Here is a 21323-nt window from a genome sequence, read left to right as displayed (position 1 = left end):
AAAACAATATAGTTGATTTTATACTGTCATAAATGCTTATATTTTCTTTTCATTTGCAATGGAAGCAACAAAGATGTATGACGCTGGCAGATTCTCATAGCCACCATTTCGATGTTTTGTCATTTCTTTATCAGTGTCCACCGATCTAAAGTAGAAAATTTTGAAACCCCATCCAGTGATACACAGGAACACGACTAGCTTCTATTTCAATATTTGGTCCTCTCTCCTTTTCAAATGTTCAAATTCAGAATTTGATTTATTATCAATCATCTTTTAACACTACGTACTTCTGGCAAGCAGGACCCAACCGTCCTCGTTAGACCAGAGGATAAAGCACTCACGCCAACTCAAATATGGTATTCATTCTATATATCCTTACAAAGTCACAATGAGATTTCAAAAGCAATTAGGTACTCAACAATGTGCACCTTCTGATTCTCATATTTAGTTCCGACATCCAAGCTCAAATGGAATTGTTTCATGTCATACCGAAGTAAACTGCATGCGAACCTACACGAAGAAACAAAGATATTCAGACGCAGTAAATACAATAATGAACATACATTTTAAGTATCAGTATGGTCCATCCGCTTGGCCATGGTTTTCTAGTGAAAAAAAAGGTTAGCATGTACTAACGAACTCTTTTTGAAGGTAAGTGTAGTGGTATAAGGAATTAAGGATAACCATAAAAAACGAACTGTGCAAGAAAACCACTCCTACCCAATGTTGACTGCAGTCTCTTTCTTATCTCCTGTGAGTAACCAAATCTTCAATCCTGCTTGGGCAAGTTTGTCTATGCAGTTAGGAACCTGAATTTTAAGTTGACACCAATCTTCAGTAATAATCAATACAATTCAAATATGTACTATAACTCTAATGTATCTCACTGGACAAAACAACAGCATACAAGTTGTATTTGTTATACTACAACATTAATAAAATGTGATAAGTAACATGAATGAAATATAACACAATGCAAACCACAGACAGAAATGTAGGACTCACCCCTCTCTGCAGTTTGTCTTCTACTGCAGCAGCACCTAGCAGAATCAGATCTTTTTCAATCATTTTAGATGCATTCTCTAGTAGCTCCTCTCTTTCAGGACCTATTGTGGTCTTAGCTTTTGTAAACCTTGCATTCCATTTTGCATATTCTTCCGATCCAATTTTTCGATATGCAAAGGCAAGAGTACGGAAGCCATCTTCTGCATAGTCTGAAGGGTGAGAAGTTGTTGCCCATTGGTGTAACTTGCCATTATCTGCCAGGAGATCAAAGATAATGCTGGAGAACCCCAAAAAAAGAGAAAATGAGATTCAGATTAAATAATGTCTTTTCAAGTAGAGGTTCATTATTTATACAATATTTTTTCTCTGTCCGAGTAGTTCAGTGTCAATTGGTAGAATGCATGTGAGCAAACCTGTCAGCACCCTTGGAGAGTAGAAAGATCTGACCATTATCATCTTTAATTATAACTGACATGTGTCTTCAAGCAGGATTTCTCAACAAAGTAACTGGTCAGACAATCTCCACTGAATACTAAAATTTTCGAAAATGAATCATATGGTTATGCAATTATTATTTTATTATAAATTCGCAAGTCCAAATAGGAAAACTTGGTTGTACCTCTGCAAGATCATCTGCGAGACATTGGAGATGTCCAGTTAGAGAAGTGACTTGTCTGTGTAGCATTGGAATAACTTGTTTAGAAACACAAAACAGATTGCTCTATACTTTCAATTCTCTAACCAGCCCAAATCGACAAAGATTTTCAGCTCATATGCATGAAAGAGGAAAAGAGCTGGTGCTCCAAAATTCAGAAAACTCTGTCACAGAGCCAACCATGACTAAGATCCTAATAATCCTAATTGAGATGGATTTTACAATTATAATTAGGGTACCTCATATATACTGGTTATGTGTGTCAGTATTAGACCAACAAACTCATAAAACAATAGCTTTTAGTGGCACTAAACAAAATATCTGCAGCACATAGGCAGTGTCAATATCAACTGATAATATCTTACATCCAATGACCTCTAATATGAACCGAACATGAATCAGTAATCCATGATACACACCATGAGGAAGTGAAGATATTTACCTAGCAATAAATGTTAGTGATACATTATTCTCATTATGTGGAAGTGAAGATATTTATCCAATTATAACTGTTGAAATTAGAAAGCTCTGCCACTTTGAGATAGATAGGCAAAACATGTGGCTTAGTGACCTGAGATAATCAAAGAATTGTAGCTATTCGATCAGTTTCTAGTACAACCCAAACAAAGTGCCCTAGAGAATTACTTGTCTAAATTTTACGTACATATCTAGTATAAGGGTCTAGTTCGATAAATTCGATAGCCCAAGCATTGGATAATGATTTCTCTCTACACTTCCACATAAAATGGATGTAATAAAGTTAGTAAAGTCGCCAAGAAATTTTCAATTGGGGAAAGCTATGCATCATAAACTCTAGTGAATGCTGATTTAAGTGTGATTGTCAATAGAAAATCCAAAGTCTAAACACGCTTAACAACTTGAAATGCTACCTCCAGGTCTGAATTGGATGAACCCAAAGTTTTCCAGTCTTTTTGCTGTGTCCTCCGAGAAAGCTTTCACCCAAAAAGACATGGTTTCCCCTGCCAATTGCAAGAAAGATAGGGTTCTGATCAGTTATAGTATTGAGAAGTCAAGGGTAAAGCTACAGTAGGTCATTTGTTAAATGGTTGAGTAAATAGTTACAAATAATGTAAGACCAATTATATGGCATTACTCGTCAATAACAGCTTTCTTTTGGAAATTTTCTTTTGTCCAAACCTTTTCGCATAACGGTTGTATTAACTTTTTCTCATGTTTACATTTATAATTTCAACAAACAATTCATCTAGTATGATAAAAGACTAATCTCATGCTAAAGAAAACCAACATAACTATTGATAATAAGCAGCTCATTGTTTTTGTAAAGACCAAAAACAAAAACAATGCCACAAAATAAGATATCGAAAGGAGCAGCTTTCTTGTGTTTTGTACCTCATCAAGACTTAGCCCACCAATCTTGGATACACTTCCACAGAATGCAAGATCAACAATGTCACTTCCTAGACCATAAATCTCAAATATTTGTTAGCTATCAAGTGAGAAGTTAACTTCCGAACGGCGAAACTCAACGGCTTCCGTCGCGTTTTCGCTCATGCTGCACCAATTTTCTTCCAACGTGGAATTGCCAATGCTGAAACTCAGGTCACACATATGATAAAACTATAGAAAGAACTGAATCTATTTTTCATTTCTTGAATTGTTCATTGTACAATTAGTACCTATTTATACTTGTAGATTATAATGTTAGTTACAGAACTGATTTGCACATGATTTGTTATAACGAGGAAAAACTGAAGTTAGTTATTCTATCGCCGAGTCACCTTGTTGACGTATCTTTAACTTCGATATCTTATTTCCCCTTTTTTTGAAGGGAGAGGAGCGGATCGAAAGCTTGGATATCAAGTATTGAGCTTATTTGTGATGACGGACCTTTAGTAAACAAGTCGCAATTTGATCCTTGGTGCATAAGTCTTGAAGTTCAACTGTTTTTTATTGACAACTAGCTCTCGACATAATGGTAATCGATTTCAATATGTTTTGTACGAGCATGGAAAACAGGATTCTTGGCCAAGGAAATAGCACTGAGATTATCGCAATGAATGAATGGTACTTTCAACAAAGGTATATGCATATCTCTGAAGAGTACACGAATCCAATAAACTTCAGCAGCAGTATGTGCCAAAGACCTATACTCGGCCTCTGTAGAAGATCTAGCAACTGTGTGTTGTTTCTTTGCTGTCCAGGAGATCAAATTATTGCCTAAAAATACACAAAATCCAGTTATGGATCTTCTATCCATAGGACAACCAGCCCAGTCCGCATCTGTAAAAGCTTGAATATGTAACTCTCCTTTCTTGAACCAAATGCCATAATCAATTGTACCTTTTAAGTATCTTAATATTCTCTTTACTTCTGACAAATGTGTAGTTCTTGGAGAGTGCATGAATTGGCAGACCATGTTAACAGCAAAAGAAATATCTGGTCTAGTCCAAGTAAGATATTGTAAAGCTCCTACCAATGATCTGTAAGAAGTAGGATCAGCTAGAAGTTCACCTGTATGTTTATCCAATCTGCAAGTGGTGGAGATTGGAGTTGGATAAGGCTTGGCATTGACCATATTTGACTTTTGCAGAAGATCATAGACATACTTTGTTTGAGAAAGAAAAATTCCACTTGAGTTTCTTTGAACTTCTAATCCCAGAAAGTAATGAAGTGAACCCAAGTCTTTGATTGCAAAACATGAACTGAGTTGATGATTGTATCATGAACATTCTGAATAGAACTTCCTCGTAATCAAGATATCATCCACATATACAAGAATATATGTGATGAAGGAGTCTTCCTTGTGAATGAATAATGAATGGTGCGCCTCGTAAGTATGAAAACCAATGCCTAATAGGGCTGAAACAATTCTTCATACCAGCACGAGGAGCGTTTTAAGACCATATAAGGACTTAAGTAATTTACAAACATAAGTAGGTTTCATAGTATCAACAAATCCTCTTGGCTGATTCATATATACATCTTCCTTCAAGTGACCATGGAGGAAAGCATCAGATACATCTAATTGTCGAATATCCCAGTTGAAATGAACTGCAAGAGAAATCAGGAGTCTGATAGTTGTTGGTTTTGCCACTGGACAGAAAGTTTCATCAAAATCTATACCACTCTTTTGATGATAGCCTTTAGCAACTAGTCGAGCTTTATATTTGTCAATGGAGCCATCTGACTTCTGTTTTAATCTAAAAACCCATTTGTTGTCCAGAACATTTTGAGATGAAGATGGAGGTACTAAAATCCATGTTTCTGTCTTAAGTAGTGCATTGAATTCAGATACCATGGCAGCTCTCCAGTCTGGATCTTTAACAGCTTGTGTAAAGCAAGTAGGAGTGGGAGGTAGTTGAGATAAAGAAGCATGCAGAGCATGTGGTAAAGGGTGTCTATTTACGTTAAAGCTTTTAGGCTTGAAAATGCCATTTTTAGACCTTGTTTGCATTGAATGAGGTTTGGAAGAAATTTCAGAAGGAATGGAAGATTCAATATGCATTTCTGAAGATGTTTGAGGTAAAGGAATGACTGAGTCAATATGCATTTCTGAAGATGTTGGAGGTAAAGTGAGATCAGACGTAGAATAAGATGGAGAAGACTTTTGAAAATGTGAAATGAATTGAGAAATAGACAGGACAGTATTAGAATCTGAATGTTCTTGGAAAGGAAAATTTGCCTCATTGAAAATAACATGACGTGAGATATAAACTCTACCTGTGTTTACATCAAGACATCTATATCCTTTGTGATTAAGAGAGTATCCAAGAAAAACACATGCCTTGGATCTTAACTCAAGCTTGTTTGAAACATATGGTCTTAACCAAGGAAAGCATTGACAACCATAAGTTTTTAACATAGAGTAATCAGGAGTTTGTTTATTGAGTTTTTCCCAAGGTGAAATATGATTCAAAGAAGGAGATGGAAGTCGGTTAATTAGATAAACAGATGTTGAAAAAATTTCTACCCAATAATTTGAAGGAATGCATGATTGAGCTATAAGAGTCCGAGACATGTCAAGTATATGTCTATGTTTCCGTTCCACAACACCATTCTGTTCAGGTGTGTGTGGACAGGTAAACTGATGTTTGATACCTGAAGTGTATAAGAAATCTTCAAAACTATTACTAGTGAACTCACCACCATTATCAGACCTAACACATTTTATTTTCAAATTAAGAAAATTTTCTATAAAAGACTTGAAATTATGAAAGACTTTATCAAAATCAGACTTGAATACAAGAGGAAAGAACCAAGTATATCTAGTATAATCATCTACTAGAGTTGCAAAGAACTTGAATCCTTTAAAAGAAGCAATGGGAGAAGGACCCCAAAGATCCACATGTATAATTTGCAAGGGTGCAGTAGTTTTACATGTAGAATTATTAAAAGGAAGCTTTGTACTTTTGCCTAAAGCACAAGCATTACAAAAAGGAAGCTTTGATGAAGATTCTACTTGAATGCTTTTTTCTTGAATAAGCTTGTGAAGGATTGTAGTGCCTGGATGGCCAAGTCTCATATGCCAAGTAGCTGATGAAGCCTTATTGGTAAAGAATGCATGATGTTGTGCTGAATGAGATTTGAAATGAATGGGATAGAGACCATTTTCAGTTGGCCCTTGGAAAAGCATCTTCCCCGATGCAATGTCCTTGACAAAGAAAGAAGTGGGAGTGAAAATGAGTACACACTGATTATCATTTACAAACTTGTGGACACTTAAGAGATTATGTGTAATTGTGGGAACATGCAATATATCATTCATTTTAAATTGATGTGAAGAATGATAAGTACGGAATAAAGAAGAACCTGAATTTTGTATAGGTAGTCCTTGACCATTTCCTACCATGACCTTATCTTTTCCTTTGTAATCATTATGAAGAGAAAGATTGGCCAGATCTGGTGTAATATGATTTGATGCCCCTGTGTGACTGCATACCAGTAGGAATCATCAGGTGTATAAGAATCATGTTGTATAGGTTCATTCTGTGAATCTGAGTTGATCTGATTGTTGGTGTCACTAAAACTTGCCAACATAGCTAGTTTTGCAGGTGGTATCCTTCCAACATAGCTATGATTCATTCGATTGTGACAATCAATGGCCACATGACCAAATTTGTTACAGATTTGACATTGAGGTCGTGTGCCATTTGAGTTAGAACCATTTGAGCTGGAAGCATTGTTGGAACCAGAATTCTGTTGATATCCATTGGTATATGAATTTCCTCGTCCACTATGATTATTGCCTCTACCATTTCCTCTATAATAGCCTCTGCCATTTCCTTTCTGATATCCTCTGCCAGAACCTCTGTTGTTCCCAGAAGAACCTCTATTTGAGTTATTATAATAACTCATTGCTGTAAATGCTTGATGTATCTGCTCAGAATTCAAAGTACCCTTGCTGTCTTCAATTGTCGGGTTCTTCATCGAGAATGAGACCATGTAATTCATCTAACATGATTGGATCATTGTTTGACCTTGTACGAATTGAAGTTGCAAAGGGTTTGTATTCATTAGGCAATCCACTTAAAATCTTAAAGATTGTATCACCCTCACTCATAGGTTCACCAGCAGCAGCAAGATTATCAGTTATCATTTTAATCTGTTGAAGATACTCAGGCATAGAAGACGCTCCTTTCTTAAGACTTTGTAATCGAGTCTTAAGTTGGCTGGTGTGCGCTCTAGAGATTATAGACAACCGCTTTTCTAAAGTAAACCACAATTGTCTTGATGTAGGAATCCCAACAACATAAGGTAATAGATCCTCAGACAGAGTAGCATTAATCCAGATTAATAACATTTGATCGCGTTTCATCCATGATACATAAGCAGGATTAACAACAACTGTACCATTATCAGAGTTAATAAACTTTTGAGGACACAAATCTGTACCTTCAATTAAGCCATTGAGATCATAAGTATAAAGAACAGGAATAAAAAGAGACCTCCACATCAGATAGTTCTCTCGTTTCAACTTGATTGGTACCATGTTAGAAATATTCTGAAATGAATAAGAAGTGTTCTGTGGTGGTGCAGCCATTGGAAGATTGATTGAACTCATAACTTGATTTGGAGTATTAAAGTCTTGAGTTGGTATTGAAAACCTCTGTGAATCTTGATTCAAAGAATTGAAACCGTGATTCAACAAACTGAACCCAGGATTCTGAGCAAGAAATCCTTGATTGAAAGATCTTAAGCCTTGATTCTGGGTATTAAAACCATGAGTTTGAATATTGAGACCTTGATTAGGTAGATTGAATCCATGATTCTGAAGACTAAAACCTTGATTAGGAAGATTGAAATCATCGTAACTCTGATTTCGAAACTGAATTGATCGATTTGCAGCATCATTAGAAGAGTTGTTCACTGGATTTAGAGCATCAGTGGAAGAGTTTACACGATTTGAGTTGATGACATTGATGTTGTCATCAATTGGTATTGAGTTTAGATTGTTTGTTGTTGTTGGAAGGATGGTTTCAGCAAGATTTACGAGAAATTAGGATTTGAAGGTTGCTGAACTTGATTTGTTCTAGCCATGACTTCTATTTGATTAAGAAGATAGATTTGAAGAAAATAGGATTGAGCTCAAATGAACATTAATGGAGATCAACACCGTTTGGTGATTTTGGCTCTGATACCATGATAAAACTATAGAAAGAACTGAATCTATTTTTCATTTCTTGAATTGTTCATTGTACAATTAGTACCTATTTATACTTGTAGATTATAATGTTAGTTACGTTAACTGATTTGCACATGATTTGTTATAATGAAAAACTGAAGTTAGTTATTCTATCGGCCGAGTCACCCATCGTTGGACGTATCTTTAACTTCGATATCTTAAATAAGATATCGGTTAAAGTTAAAATCGTCAATGGTGACTCAAAAAGAGAATAACTAACTTCTGATATCTTATTTACATACATAACAGAAACTCATTTCAAATTTTTAAGGATAACTTTGTGAATTGGGAAACACATACATAACGAATTTCTGTCACACATACATCAGACAGAAACCAATTCCAATTCAATAATGCCCACATAAAAAATTTCACATCAGCACAACATAGTTTTGTTTACATGAAAAGAATTGAAAATGATAAAAGTCATGAAGTAAGGTTTTGATGAACTTAAAACAAATAAAATGCCTGGAGAAAGAGAGAAATGAACACTAGATACTTTCATACTTTGGTCACTCGTCGAAGACATCGATGCTCCATTGATACACTTAAAATGCCTGGAGAAAGAGAGATCACTTTACGTGATGAGATTGGTAATCATCTTGTCTCTTACTTTCGCGACCTACTCACCACTTCAGAGTCCGAATTATCAGAGGATCTGATGAGTGTTATTCAGCCCATGGTTACAGAGGAAGAAAATCGCAGTTTGTTGAAACAGGTAACTGATGAAGAAGTTCTCAGTGCTTTGAACCATATGGGCTCTCTTAAGGCTCCTGGACCCGACGGTTTTCAAGCCTTGTTTTACAAATCCTTTTGGAAGGATGTTGGACCAAAAGTCATGTCTCTGATTGTTTCTTTTTTTCAGCATGGATGCTTCACAAAAGAGCTGAACCATACTAATATTGTGCTTATACCAAAGAACCACAATCCTTACTTGCCTGAACATTTTCGCCCTATTAGTCTTACCAATGTCACGTATAAGCTCATCGCAAAGATCATTGTGAACAGAATGAGACCTATTTTACAGAGAATAATTGGTCCACATCAAAGTGCTTTTTTGTCTGGCCGTTATGTACATGACAATGAGTTACTTGCCAATGAGGTATATCATGTGATTCGCAGGAAATCTAATCGGAAGCACAACTCTTTTGCCTTGAAGCTTGACATGCAGAAAGCCTATGATAAGATTGAGTGGAATTTTCTGGAAGATGTACTTCGGCGTTTTGGTTTTCACAATTTATGGATTAAGAAAATCATGTTTTGTGTGAAGAATGTCAGTTTCTCAATCCTTCTCAATGGAAGCCCCTTTGGGTTTTTCACGCCATCTCGTGGCCTCCGTCAGGGTGATCCTATGTCACCATATTTATTCATTATCTGTGCTGAAGTTTTGTCACTGAATCTCCAACGTTTACAACATGCAGGCATGATTAAAGGTATTAAACTCTCAAGGAACTCTGACCCAGTTACACATCTCATGTATGCGGATGATACTCTTATATTTGGTCATTGTGATCGTGATGAGGCTCATGCTATTCAGATTATGCTCACTAGGTACTGTTCTGCGTCAGGGTAGAATATAAATCTCTCCAAATCGCAGATTATTCATAATCGACTCCTACCTCAGAGTTTCAGCAAAGTACTGTTTCATATTTTCAAAATTCCCTGCAAAACAAGTAGTCCAACTTATTTGGGTGTTCCTTCAATTGTTGAAAAAGGAAAGTTTGGAGACTTGTTAAATAAATTTCAGACCAAGCTAGCATCATGGAAATCGTCTCTTCTATCTAAAGGTGGACGATTAACTTTAATAAATTCTGTTTTGTCTGCTTTGCCCACACATATTATGTCTTGTATAAAACTTCAAGTGTTAGTGATTGATCAAATAGATGCCCATCGAAGAGCTTTTCTGTGGGGCCATGAAGTAAGGGAACAAAAAATGCACTATTTCTCTTGGGATTTAGCATGCTCACCTATGTTATCTGGAGGGTTGGGTGTTAAAGATCTTCAAATCCAAAATCTTGCTCTTTTGGCGAAGAAAGTGTGGAACCTGATAAACCCATCTTCTTTATGGGCCATACAAATGAAGCAAAAAGTATTTTTCGGCGTGACCCGTTTTTATGAGTTCCGTTTGTTCTCGGTCTTCATAAAAACTTGGAAGAATATGCACTATCGGAAGTCCTTTCTATTGTTTGGTATTAGATGGAAAGTGGGATATGGTTTTTCTATCAGAGCTTGGCAAGATGCTTGGATTCCAGATACTCCACTATCTTTACATCTCATAGACCAACCTAGCGGTTGTGTTCTAAACAGGGTTTCTGATTTTGTGGACCCTGTAACAAGACAATGGAACCAACAGTTAATAACCCAATGGTGGCCACCAGACTATGTTGTACGTATTCTGTCTCTCCCTCTTCCAAAGGGCAACCGAAATGATTCAGTTTTTTGGGCTCCAAGCAAATATGGTAAATATACTGTGAAGAGTGCTTATAATGCATGTCCCACTTGGATTGATCCAGCACTAACTATGCCACAAGTTCCTTTAGAGAGGGTTTGGAAGCTGAACCTCCCATATAAGACGCGGTTTTTTATTTGGCAAGGCATTCATATGGTTATTCCTACTGCCGATCTATTGCTTTCTCGCGGTTATCAGGTTAATAACACTTGCTCTCTTTGTGACTATGAAATGGAGTCACAGATGCATCTGTTCATTTCATGCCCTTTTGCTCGTGCTCTATGGTTTGGTGCAAACATTTCACAAGAAATTTATAAGTATGAGAGTGAAAATTTCAAGGAGCGGCTAATAGAAATTATTGACGGCATGTCCAAGTTGAATGATGATTATTTTTTAACTCTCTTTGGAGCTGTAATATGGCAAATTTGGCTCGCAAGAAATGACGCAAGATTCATGGACATCACTCCTCAACCTGTTAGTCATTTATATAAGGCGATTCACACTGCATGTGCCATGACTCGTTATAAACATGAAGGTAAAGAAGTGAAGCGCTCCATTATCACCATTCACTAGTCTTTCCCTCCAGACTCCTGGTTTAAATTGAATATAGATGGCTCTTCGTTAGGCAACCCAGGAGCTGCTGGTGTTGGTTGCATTCTTCGAGATAGCCTAGGTGGTTTTATCTTTGGTATTGCTGCTCCTATTCCGTATGCTACTTCCATCTTTGCTGAGTTCTATGCTTTAAGGTTGGGTTGTCACAGCCCGAATTTCTAAACAATTAAAAAAAATGAATAATTGAAATATAAATATCTCAACCATCACTTGGTTCAATTGTCTAAAAACCCAGGCTATGACGGGGGGATACAACACATGTCAAAACCTAAAACCCACATCATAACAGGATCAACTTAACAACAAAAATCTCCAAATTCCTCAACTATCACTTTATTAAAACTTTCTTCCATCCTAATACAAACATAAACAACTTTAAGAATAACAATTTCCAACATTGTATTCTCATGTCATATAAAAAGAAAACTACGTTATTACATACTTCCAAAAGAATCAGACCTAAAAGAAAACTAACGGACTGCTCCAGGCACGAATCCCAATCACACGCCGCGGTTCCACTTCCTTCTACCTATGTTCCCAAGAACACACCCACGTTGCCAAAACAAAGCAAACATGGGTCAGCAAAATGGAATTTGCTGGTATGAGTAGACTAACCACATAAAACCATTTCAAAACTTTTCTTATCCAACTAACACTTTAACTCTATCATGACCTAATCATTCTCAGCTTGGAAGACAGGTAGTTCCGTCATCTCAACCGGCATAGTTCTTCCCAAGCAAAACTTCTATTATCTTAACTCATTCTAATATCTCGTTTTAATATCTAAATACCAGAATTAAAACTTACCGATATCCACTGCTGTATAAGGGTAGGACCGCGTCCCTACACAAAAATATTATTAAGTCCTACCCTCCTGCAAAAGAAAGTTAGCAATTTTATATAATATGTGTAGATATCCTATAGGTATTCCAATGCAAGCCCAAATACACTCGCATAATCAAATTAATTTCTCTTATTAATTAATCAATTTCTTTTTTTATACACATATTTCACAACCTATGTACCTTAGGTCATTCCCGCCACATTCAAGGAATACCCAACCTTATATTCTCGTACACTCAAGGAATACAACTAACCCGCAAGGCGAATACCTTAGTTCCTCTCTAGGGTAGTCCAAACAATCGGGTCATTCATGGCACATTCAATGAATACCCATAGATAACGCTAACGGGCCATTTATGGCACATTCAATAAATGCCCACCTAACATATGACATCAACAGTCATAAAACTTAATTCTAAAAATTGAGACGTGGAGAGTTCTAAAAGAGTGCGGTAAATTTATTTACGCATTATTGAACTTTATTGCATGTATCATTTCAGAGAACGAATGAGTATTTTGATAACTGTATTTTTGGTTTACGCGTTATTAATTTCATGGATGTCTAAGTGTCATAACGTTGCATATCATAAAATACTGCAAAATCACATAGTAGTTAATACACGTACACACGTATATATATACAGGTCTTAGCCTAAAGCCAAGCATGCTAATAGCCCTAGACCTATCCGAATAGCCCAAATCATAATCCGAGTTAAAAAGTCAAATTGGGTCAACTGGTCAAAGTCAACCCTTGTCAACAGTCAACTCTGGTCAAAGTCAACACCTCATTGTCAAAGTCAAACTGTCGTTTCTATATTCAACAGGTTCAGGGTCATAGCCATGGTTCATGACTAAGGTCAAAGTGCATGGCTCATGGGCTCGTGACTAAGGTCATGGTTCGGACCCAACTGGCCAAGCCCAAACCTTAGAACCCGAAAGTCTCAAACCAACTTATTTATTCCACCTGACCCAATTGGGGTCATAAGGACCAGCCCACATAAATTAGAAACCGGTCCAAAGAAAACTAATTAAACTGGTCCAAAACACAAATGGGTTCGGCCCAACCATCGAATTGAACTGGCCCAATCAAAACAAAATAGAACTGGTCCAACTTAACAAAATAGAACTAAAGCCCAACAATCTAAACCGGCCCAAGAGGAACCGACCCAGGCCCAAGCCCAACTAACTAAACAGATCTTATGTTACCAAACAAGATCGGGGAGCACCGGATCGTGCTCTCGGTCATCTTCCCCACCAACACCGGCAGCCTTAGTTTCTAGCCACCACAAACTTTCACTTGCCCCCACTCCAAACCGTTCGGGTTTAAACCTCATGCAAAACCCAATAACTTTAAAAACCAAAACCCCAAATGTTTGAATCTAGATTTACCCAAAACTAGATCTAGTTCAAATCGGACCGCCAATAATGGCTATCGAAGCTTCAACGGTCCCCATCAAATTCCAACATTCAAACATGCATTAACAACCCATAAATCAACCAAAAACAGTTCAAACTGTTTTATTGGCAGAAGGTTTGGTCGAACCGCCATTAATGGAGCTTCGAAGCTTCAATGACCCTTCCAAACCCATTCGACTGACCTCATACATTCTACACTATCCCACTTCTCAACAACAACCCAATTCAAGCCGACAAATCAAAAAACCAACCAACGGTGGCGCCGCGATTAGTGTTCGGATCGCGAAGCTTCGACACCCAACACCACACCACCAATGTCAATCTCGACAAAGACCCAATCCACTCAACAACCTACTTCAAACACCACACCCCGACATCCATCAACAAAATTCCAAACCCGGTAAATCAAAAAAAATGCAAACAAAGGTGCAAACAAGAAAAAAAACGATTTCTCTATTGGGCTTTAAGCGCCTTAACGCCCATAAAACTTGGGACAAGAATTCCACTTTCCGAAGTTTTAACCGTTTTCATAACGACGGTTTAACAAGTTTTCACATCAGCGGGGCCGAATAATAATGGCGAAAAGCGAGAAACCATGAGTGGAATCTTTGAACAAGAAAGTTAGACGTGAATAGAAAAACTAATCTACTCACCTGTAGCGCTCTCTGAGTATCAGCTAGCTAACAGAAAAAAAAACTCTTCCTTTTCTTCTTTCAGTAAAACTCCCATTTTTTTCTAAAATCCTCGCTGTGTTTTTTTTTTTCCAAAAACTCTACGTGAGAAAACTTCCCGAAAAACAAGGGTTCAAACTTATCTACTTACTTACGGGCTTTTATCCGAAACTTCTGGGTACCCTAAATCTGTTTTATCTATTATCTATTTTCATTATTATCTTTATTATTATTATTATTAGGAAAACAAAGAAATAAAACACGGGGTGTTATATGGGTGTTCTTGCTCTTAGTGAGTTACAAATGGAGAATATTGTTATTGAAGTCGATTCAAAATATTTACATGAATTGCTCACCAAAAGATGTGATCAGGAAGTTCCCCATTCAATTAAGATTCTCTATGATGACATTTGTGAGGGCTTGAGTAAGATTCGCAATAAAAGAATTGAATGGAATTATCGTGAAGCAAACAAGACTGCTGATTGTTTGGCGAATTATGATTCCAATTTGGTGACTCATTTGAATTGGAGTGCTACACAGGATCATCTCATCACTCAACCTGCTGAATTTGCCAATGTTTTACCTCCTGGATCTTTGTATTGGTGGAAGATACCTCCACCTTTCCTGGGTCATGTATTAAATTTGGATGTACAAGGTCATGGTACTGACCAATTAGTACCATATTATCAATACCATATTAGAATAAGGGCGAGAGATAGAGGTGACCAAAAGGAGAAGCTTGTGTTTAAACCAATTTCCAGTATATATATCCTGAGGATAAGCAGCTAGCCGGAACTGAGCAACCAACAGCAATTGCAGGGATGAAAAAATTAATTAAAAAAAGGTGAAAGGACACCTTTAGTCCCCCCCCCCCCCCATCTAGTTTGACGACCAAAAATCCATTTCACTTTTACCAATGCACCATGAAGAGTGTTCCTCTACAACCTCCATCACATTAACAACTTGTTTCCAGAATTTTGAAGTAAATGAAACATCAGAAAGAGGAAAACTACCTATAGTAAAGTACTTTTGTTTGAAATAAACAGCCTCCATGGAATCTTGGTGAGGACATTCCAAGCCTTTTTAATCAAAAAAGACTTTTTCACATCTTCCAAAGATCTCAGATCTAAACCACCTTCATAGGTAGGAAGAGCCAAACGGTCCCAAGCCACCCAATTATAGTTTATTTTTTCCTTCGCTCTCCCCCTAGAAAAATTCAGCAAATTAAATATTTTCTTTCCGAACGCCGCAACACCGAATGGGGCACCACCAAAGATGACATGAGATGAATTGGGAAAGGTTTTTACTGCTCTGTTTCCACATTTAAGTCTCGCAACACTTTGTAGTTTAATTTTGACTTCACTCTTTCATTCTTAGTTTAATTTTAAAAGATGAGAATAGTAAGAGAGAAAGTTTGAAGAGATGATTTTTTTTTTTTTTTAGAATTGGGAGTGTTTTGTAGAATTGAAAAAAGAGCATGGAATGGAAAGAGATTTTTATCTATTTTGGGTTACGAACAATTAAAATAGGGCGTAGAATTCATTTTTATGAAAAATCTGATGTGTCAGTCTCAAAAAAAAAAAAAATGGGGCTGACGTGGGTCACTGGGAGCATTCTGAACTACTCAGTATTAATGGTCTTTGATTCCAAACCGAGACTGAAAGGGACGATTGTTAAAGCCGATTTTCAACTGAACAGAAATTTCACCCCGAAACTGTGAAACTGTAGAACGCCCAAACAAATTATTTTAGATTTACGGGCTGGATCGAACAAAGCCCAAATTCAAAATATGTACAGAAACCCATAATTACCCAAAACCTTTTTCTACAGTCGTCATGAGAACCTCTGAGTTCCCGAGATCAAGATACTTGGGTTCTACTGCAGGCCCCACATTTATACATTTGTATTGGCATTATTGATTATTATTTTTATTTTATTTTTTTATTAGCAAAAATTAAGGGTGATTTTGGACACATCCATAAAAACACTCTCAAATCCCCATTTTAAAATAAATAAATAAAATGATTTTAGACACATCTAGTTTTCTAAATTATTCTTCTTTTTATTAGACGTACTCAAGATATTTATTGAATAAAATAAATCATTTATTGAATATAAATTGTGGGGCCTATACTAAACTCCAGATAGTTTCCTAAGTGATTCACTTGTAGAAGAAAAAGACTGTTTTTCTTCTTTCAAAAAAAAAAATGCTCTTGATTTCTTCTCCAATAGCTTTTCTTTAACAAAATTTCTCTCACCAATAAAAATGTAAACACCTGCTTTTGATTTGAATTAATCACACCAAAGTAATGAAGATGAATACCAACTGACTGAGAATGAATAAAAAAAAAAATTAATCAAATTTTGACGAATGAGAGAACTCAGATTTTATACTCAGATAAATAAAATCGGCAAATTAAACATTTGAGAACGTTTTCAAGCACAATATACACAGACACGTCACACGATATGAAACTGCACAATTGTAGCTGATCCCTCAGAGACTCTCAAAGTAATGACTTTCAACTAATGAATCTCATCGATCATGTACGATGTGCATGAAAACATCATCAAACAATTAAAAACATAAGACATAGAAGCAACTACCTACTTTTAGCAAAACAAATTCATCGTATCACGGGGAGAAAATACCATTTAATGGTCTCAACCACATTCTACAAAGGCATAGATGAGCAGTCTTTAATGGTCACTCACAGCCTAAAGTAATGCCTTTCGCAGCCGATGCATGACGTGCATGAAACTAACCACTCAAAAATTATTAGTATTTATAAACATTAATTCAAGTCAGCTAATATAAACTAATTCATAAATCTAAGGAAACAAACCTTATTTGAGCATGCTTTCAAGCACAGTACACAAGGATGTGAAATGATCCGCAGGCAGCAAGATTGGTAATCATCCCAATAGACTTGCAAGAAAACCAGTTTTCAAAAGGAGAGGACAAAATCAAGTATTAACTTAAGCAAATATTTCAAAATCAAGTAACAACTTAAGCAAATATAACTTTCAGTCTTAAAAGCTCTTATATTCCACTTTGAAACATATATAAGATGATTAGATGAACCCTCAACCTCAATAGTATTGACTTTCACAGTCGGCACGCGCACGCACACTATTTTTATGAGGAAAGAAACCCAAACTAATTCTAGATCGAGTGAAAACTATCATACAATGGCACGTAAAAAAAAACAAGAGATGAACCTTGAGGTAGTACAATTGTTGTCTATCAATGATCCCCCAAGTCAACACAAATGTGGTCTACCAATTTAAAAGCAAGTTACAGCTAATTGATCTTGTTTATCAAAAAATAATAATATTAAGATCGTTTTATTGATACGAGTTTTAAACCTTTGAAATTCCAAACAAAAATATTGATGCTGTTTTTGTGTATCTCAGTATTTCATGCCATTAAAATAAAAAAAAACACAATTTGTACAGAGAGTTCAGTCAGGCTAGAAAGCATAGATAATAGATGAAATCACAAGTCTAGATGAAATACAACAGTTTCACTTAGATTTAAAGCCAAACAGTGGAAAATAAAAGGGTCAACTCGTTCCCTAGAAAAGGAATTAGGAGAAGAGAAACAATCCCTTCCATAGACACAGAATTCTGTGAGCTGTTCTTTATAGATTTGCTTTGTGTTATGTACAATCACGCGGTTGCTTTATATTTACGCTCTTTCTTTTTTTATGTTCACGTGGGAGTATTCGGGGGTTTAAGTTCAAGTTAATTTTTTTTTCTTCCCCTTCGAGTAGAAGATAGAGCGGGGGAAGAAGAATGCATAAAAAAACTTTTACTACCAAAAAGGGGTACCAAAACAGAGTAACAAACATGTTATTTTCTGTGATGATTTTGACTATTTGGTTGACAGAGTTCATACCAAGATCAAAGGCTGGAGAGCAAAAGTGCTCTCTCAAGCTCGTGGAGCTGTTCTTATAAAGGTTGTAGCCCAAGCTACACCTTTGTATGCAATGCTCACTTACTCTATTCCTGCCACCACTTGTGCTAAGATAAACAAAGTGTGCATGGACTTTTTCTGGAATGGGACTGATGAGAAATCCAATCTGCATACCATCAGGTGGGACAAGTTGTGGTCAGCCAAGGCTATGGGGGGTCTTGGATTTAGGACAACAGGGGATATGAATAAAGCTTTATTAGCCAAACATAGTTGGAGGCTATATCATGACCCTGATTCTCTTTGGACAAAATCCTTCAAGTCTATTTATCATAAATGGTGGCCACCTAATGGTGCAAGGCAATATCCTATAAATTCTTCTTATTTCTGGAAGGGCATTGCCAAATCCATGGACTTGATAGATAAAGGCTCTATCTGGAGCATTAGAGATGGCAAAACAGTGCAAGTTTTCCATGATCCATGGATTACTATACAAGGAAAGCCTGCTACCCTAAGTGATTATGCCTATACAAGACCTAATAATCACTTAATGAAAGTAGCAGAGTTGAGACATGCAAATGGTTTTGATTGGAATATGGAGCTGGTTAATGAGTTGTTTCCTAACCCTCTTGCCCAGGCTATAAATGATATCATCATTAGGCCTGGGAACAGGAAAGACAAACTTACTTGGTTTAATTCTAAGAAAGGGTTGTTTTCTGTGAAGGAAGCCTATAGATGCCTGAAAGATGATCAGGTTCTGGATCATTGTGTGCTGTGTCTAGTTTCAGTTTACTTACAATAAAAAGAATCTGGAAACTAGATCTTACTGCAAATTGGCAAATATTCATTTGGAAAATGTATTCTGGTGGTTTAGCAACTGGGGATACCTTGAGAAACAAAAAGTTGAACATTGACCTTTCTTGTCCTTTTTGTTATAAGTGAGTAGAGGATGGTCTCCACCTTTTTTTCTTATGTGAATGGACAAGGAGTGTTTGGTTTGCTTCATGTCTCTCTTATAGGACTAATGCTCATGATTATTGGAATCTAAAAGATTGGTTGAATGAAATCATCAACTGGTGTTTCAGCCCAATTAAGGAAGTGGCTGATAAGGGGGTGTTTGTGTGTATCCTATTGCACCAAATATGGACACTCATGAACTTAGTGAAATTTGAACAAGGTAAACCTGACAGGGAAGGACTACTGAAAAAGACTACTAGTCTATGGATAAAGTGCTTGGAGTCTTTCAGGAAGGAAACAACAACAGAACAGGGAGTAACTCATAACTCAATGAACTCTACTAGAAACTATGCAATTGGGGGTAACCCAAGTACTAGTAGAAGCAAAGCTAGCAGCAGTAGCATCAACTCTAGTTCTGGTGGTATAAATAATGTATGCGCTTATGTATGCTTTGATCTTTGCTTTTGACAGTAGGGAGGACAAGGGCAAAGAGGTGCAATCTTTTGGAATCATGAAGGAGAAATTGCAGGAGCAGCTCATAGAAGATTTAAAGCTAGAGATGTGGAGGAGGCAGAGCTCAAAGCTGCTGAAGTTGTAGTAATACTCATAAGGAGAATGGGATATGAGTGAGAGAAGTGGAAGTCAGAGGAGATAATCAAGCTGTTATGAATGCACTAGCAGAGTCCACTTCAAGCTTAAGTTGGCACCTATCTAGTAGGGGTGGGCAATGGGCCGGGTCGGGCTAGCCCGGCCCTAAACATTTAAAGCCCTTCAAATATTAGGGCCGGGTTGGCCCGGCCCTAAAATCAGTATAGGGCCGGGTCACAAGTCTAAATCTCAAGCCTCGAAAGGCGACCCTAGCCCACTTTAAGGGCTTTTAGAGGTTAGGGCTTTTAGGGGGGCTTTAGGGGCAGGCCTATATATTTTTTTTTTTTTACTACATCGTTTTAAAACTCATTTATATTACAAAAATGTACAATAATCTACAAACTCAAAGTCCAACCAATCTAGTAATAAATCAGTATAAGTCCAAAAATTTTAAATGCACATCCACAATCTAATGAATCAAGTACATCGAGAGTTCGAAATTTGTTCTTCCTTGTACTCAAACCTCACTAAAATTACATTTAACATTGAAATACATAGACAAATAATTATATTATCATTTTAAAGGAAGAAGTAATAGATATAAAGAAGAAACATAATAGTTTTGGTTAAAATGGTCATAGAAGTTGTTAAACTATTTGTAATATCATAAATTATTTCTATAATAGATTCAAACAAATATAATATTACCTTTCTTCTAATTTAAAAGTGATTCAAGCTTTGTATATGGAAATGAAAAAAATATTGGCTTTTGAACAAGTGATGGAGAAAGGTTTGAGATTACAAATGTCATTTTTCTGACAAAGGTTGTTTTTTGGTTTCTATGTTACAAATGTCTGCTCTGTATTTTGCTTTAATGGTGTGAAAGGAAACTTTTAGTTTTAGACTTGACTTGGATGTGAATAAAAATATAATTTATAAGAAATAAGTGAGAAAAGAAATTGAGAATAATAAGTTATGGACTTTGACTTGATAATCAAAGGAATAAAGTCTTATTTTTTATTAGGCTAGTACTCATTGTTCTTCATGGCTGCTAAGTTGACAAGTTTTTGTTATATAAGACAAGTTATTGGAAGTACCCTTGGGTGTAAGTGATAAATTACAAAGGACAATGTTATTTTAATTGAAAATATTTAACAAAGAGTTGGACAATTATGGTATGTGTATTTATAGTGAAAGTGTGAAACAGGGCCGGTTAGGGCTTGGTTAGGGCTTAGTTAGGGTTGGGTTAGGGTCGGGCTAATGAGGGCTGAATTAGGGTCGGGCCTATGTTTTAGAATCTTAGCCCTAGCCCTGCCCTAGAAGGCATTAGGGCCGGGCCGGCCTGGCCCTAAACTCTGTGAGGGCTTTAGTTGTGAGGGCTTTATAGGGCTTAGGGTCGGGTCGGTCAGGGCCGGGTTAGGGTCATTAGGGCCAAATTCCCACCCCTACTATCTAGTCTAAGAGATTTTGTTATAGATTGTGTTTCAGGATTAGTTTCATGTAATTTTGTTTGGATTAAAAGAGAGAATAACACTCAGGCACATCAG

At 36.6% G+C, this 21323-nt stretch overlaps 1 protein-coding gene and 1 long non-coding RNA gene across 5 annotated transcripts; both read right to left on the bottom strand.

The window, feature by feature from the left end:
* Positions 1–100: 100 nt before the first annotated feature.
* LOC147516124 (putative phospholipid-transporting ATPase 4) lies at positions 101–2652 on the bottom strand. 4 transcript variants are annotated; one of them, XM_086594550.1, is made up of 6 exons: positions 2551–2652; positions 1625–1679; positions 1419–1537; positions 1006–1282; positions 721–809; positions 101–510 (listed from the first exon to the last, which is right to left on the bottom strand). In XM_086594550.1, the coding sequence occupies exons 3-6, from the start codon at positions 1478–1480 to the stop codon at positions 384–386; spliced, it is 555 nt and encodes a 184-aa protein (XP_086450676.1). In that variant the 5' UTR covers positions 1481–1537; positions 1625–1679; positions 2551–2652; the 3' UTR covers positions 101–383. The 4 variants fall into 4 exon arrangements, with proteins under 4 accessions (XP_086450676.1, XP_086450677.1, XP_086450679.1 ...); XM_086594553.1 differs by lacking the exon at positions 1419–1537 and having other exon boundaries at positions 102–510; positions 2551–2651; XM_086594551.1 differs by lacking the exons at positions 1419–1537; positions 1625–1679 and having other exon boundaries at positions 1006–1259; positions 2551–2647.
* Positions 2653–14612: 11960 nt separating this feature from the next.
* On the bottom strand, positions 14613–18089 carry LOC147516123 (uncharacterized). Its single transcript, XR_015213586.1, has 2 exons — positions 17162–18089; positions 14613–17076 (listed from the first exon to the last, which is right to left on the bottom strand). It is a non-coding gene; the product is annotated as an uncharacterized LOC147516123 (long non-coding RNA).
* Positions 18090–21323: the final 3234 nt, after the last annotated feature.

Source organism: Coptis chinensis, chromosome 2, assembly GCF_015680905.1.
Source record: "Coptis chinensis isolate HL-2020 chromosome 2, ASM1568090v1, whole genome shotgun sequence".
NCBI classification, from domain to species: domain Eukaryota; kingdom Viridiplantae; phylum Streptophyta; class Magnoliopsida; order Ranunculales; family Ranunculaceae; genus Coptis; species Coptis chinensis.
This window is presented reverse-complemented; position numbering and strand designations above follow the sequence as displayed.

Bases quoted from the DNA above. Each gene is read 5' to 3' on its own strand.
- LOC147516124 (XM_086594550.1), bottom strand. From the start codon at position 1,480: ATGTCAGTTATAATTAAAGATGATAATGGTCAGATCTTTCTACTCTCC. The intron at 1,283-1,418 runs GTTTGCTCACAT...GGGGTTCTCCAG, and splicing joins CTCTCCAAGGGTGCTGACAG to CATTATCTTTGATCTCCTGG. The intron at 511-720 runs GTAGGAGTGGTT...TTCTTCGTGTAG, and splicing joins GAGACTGCAGTCAACATTGG to GTTCGCATGCAGTTTACTTC.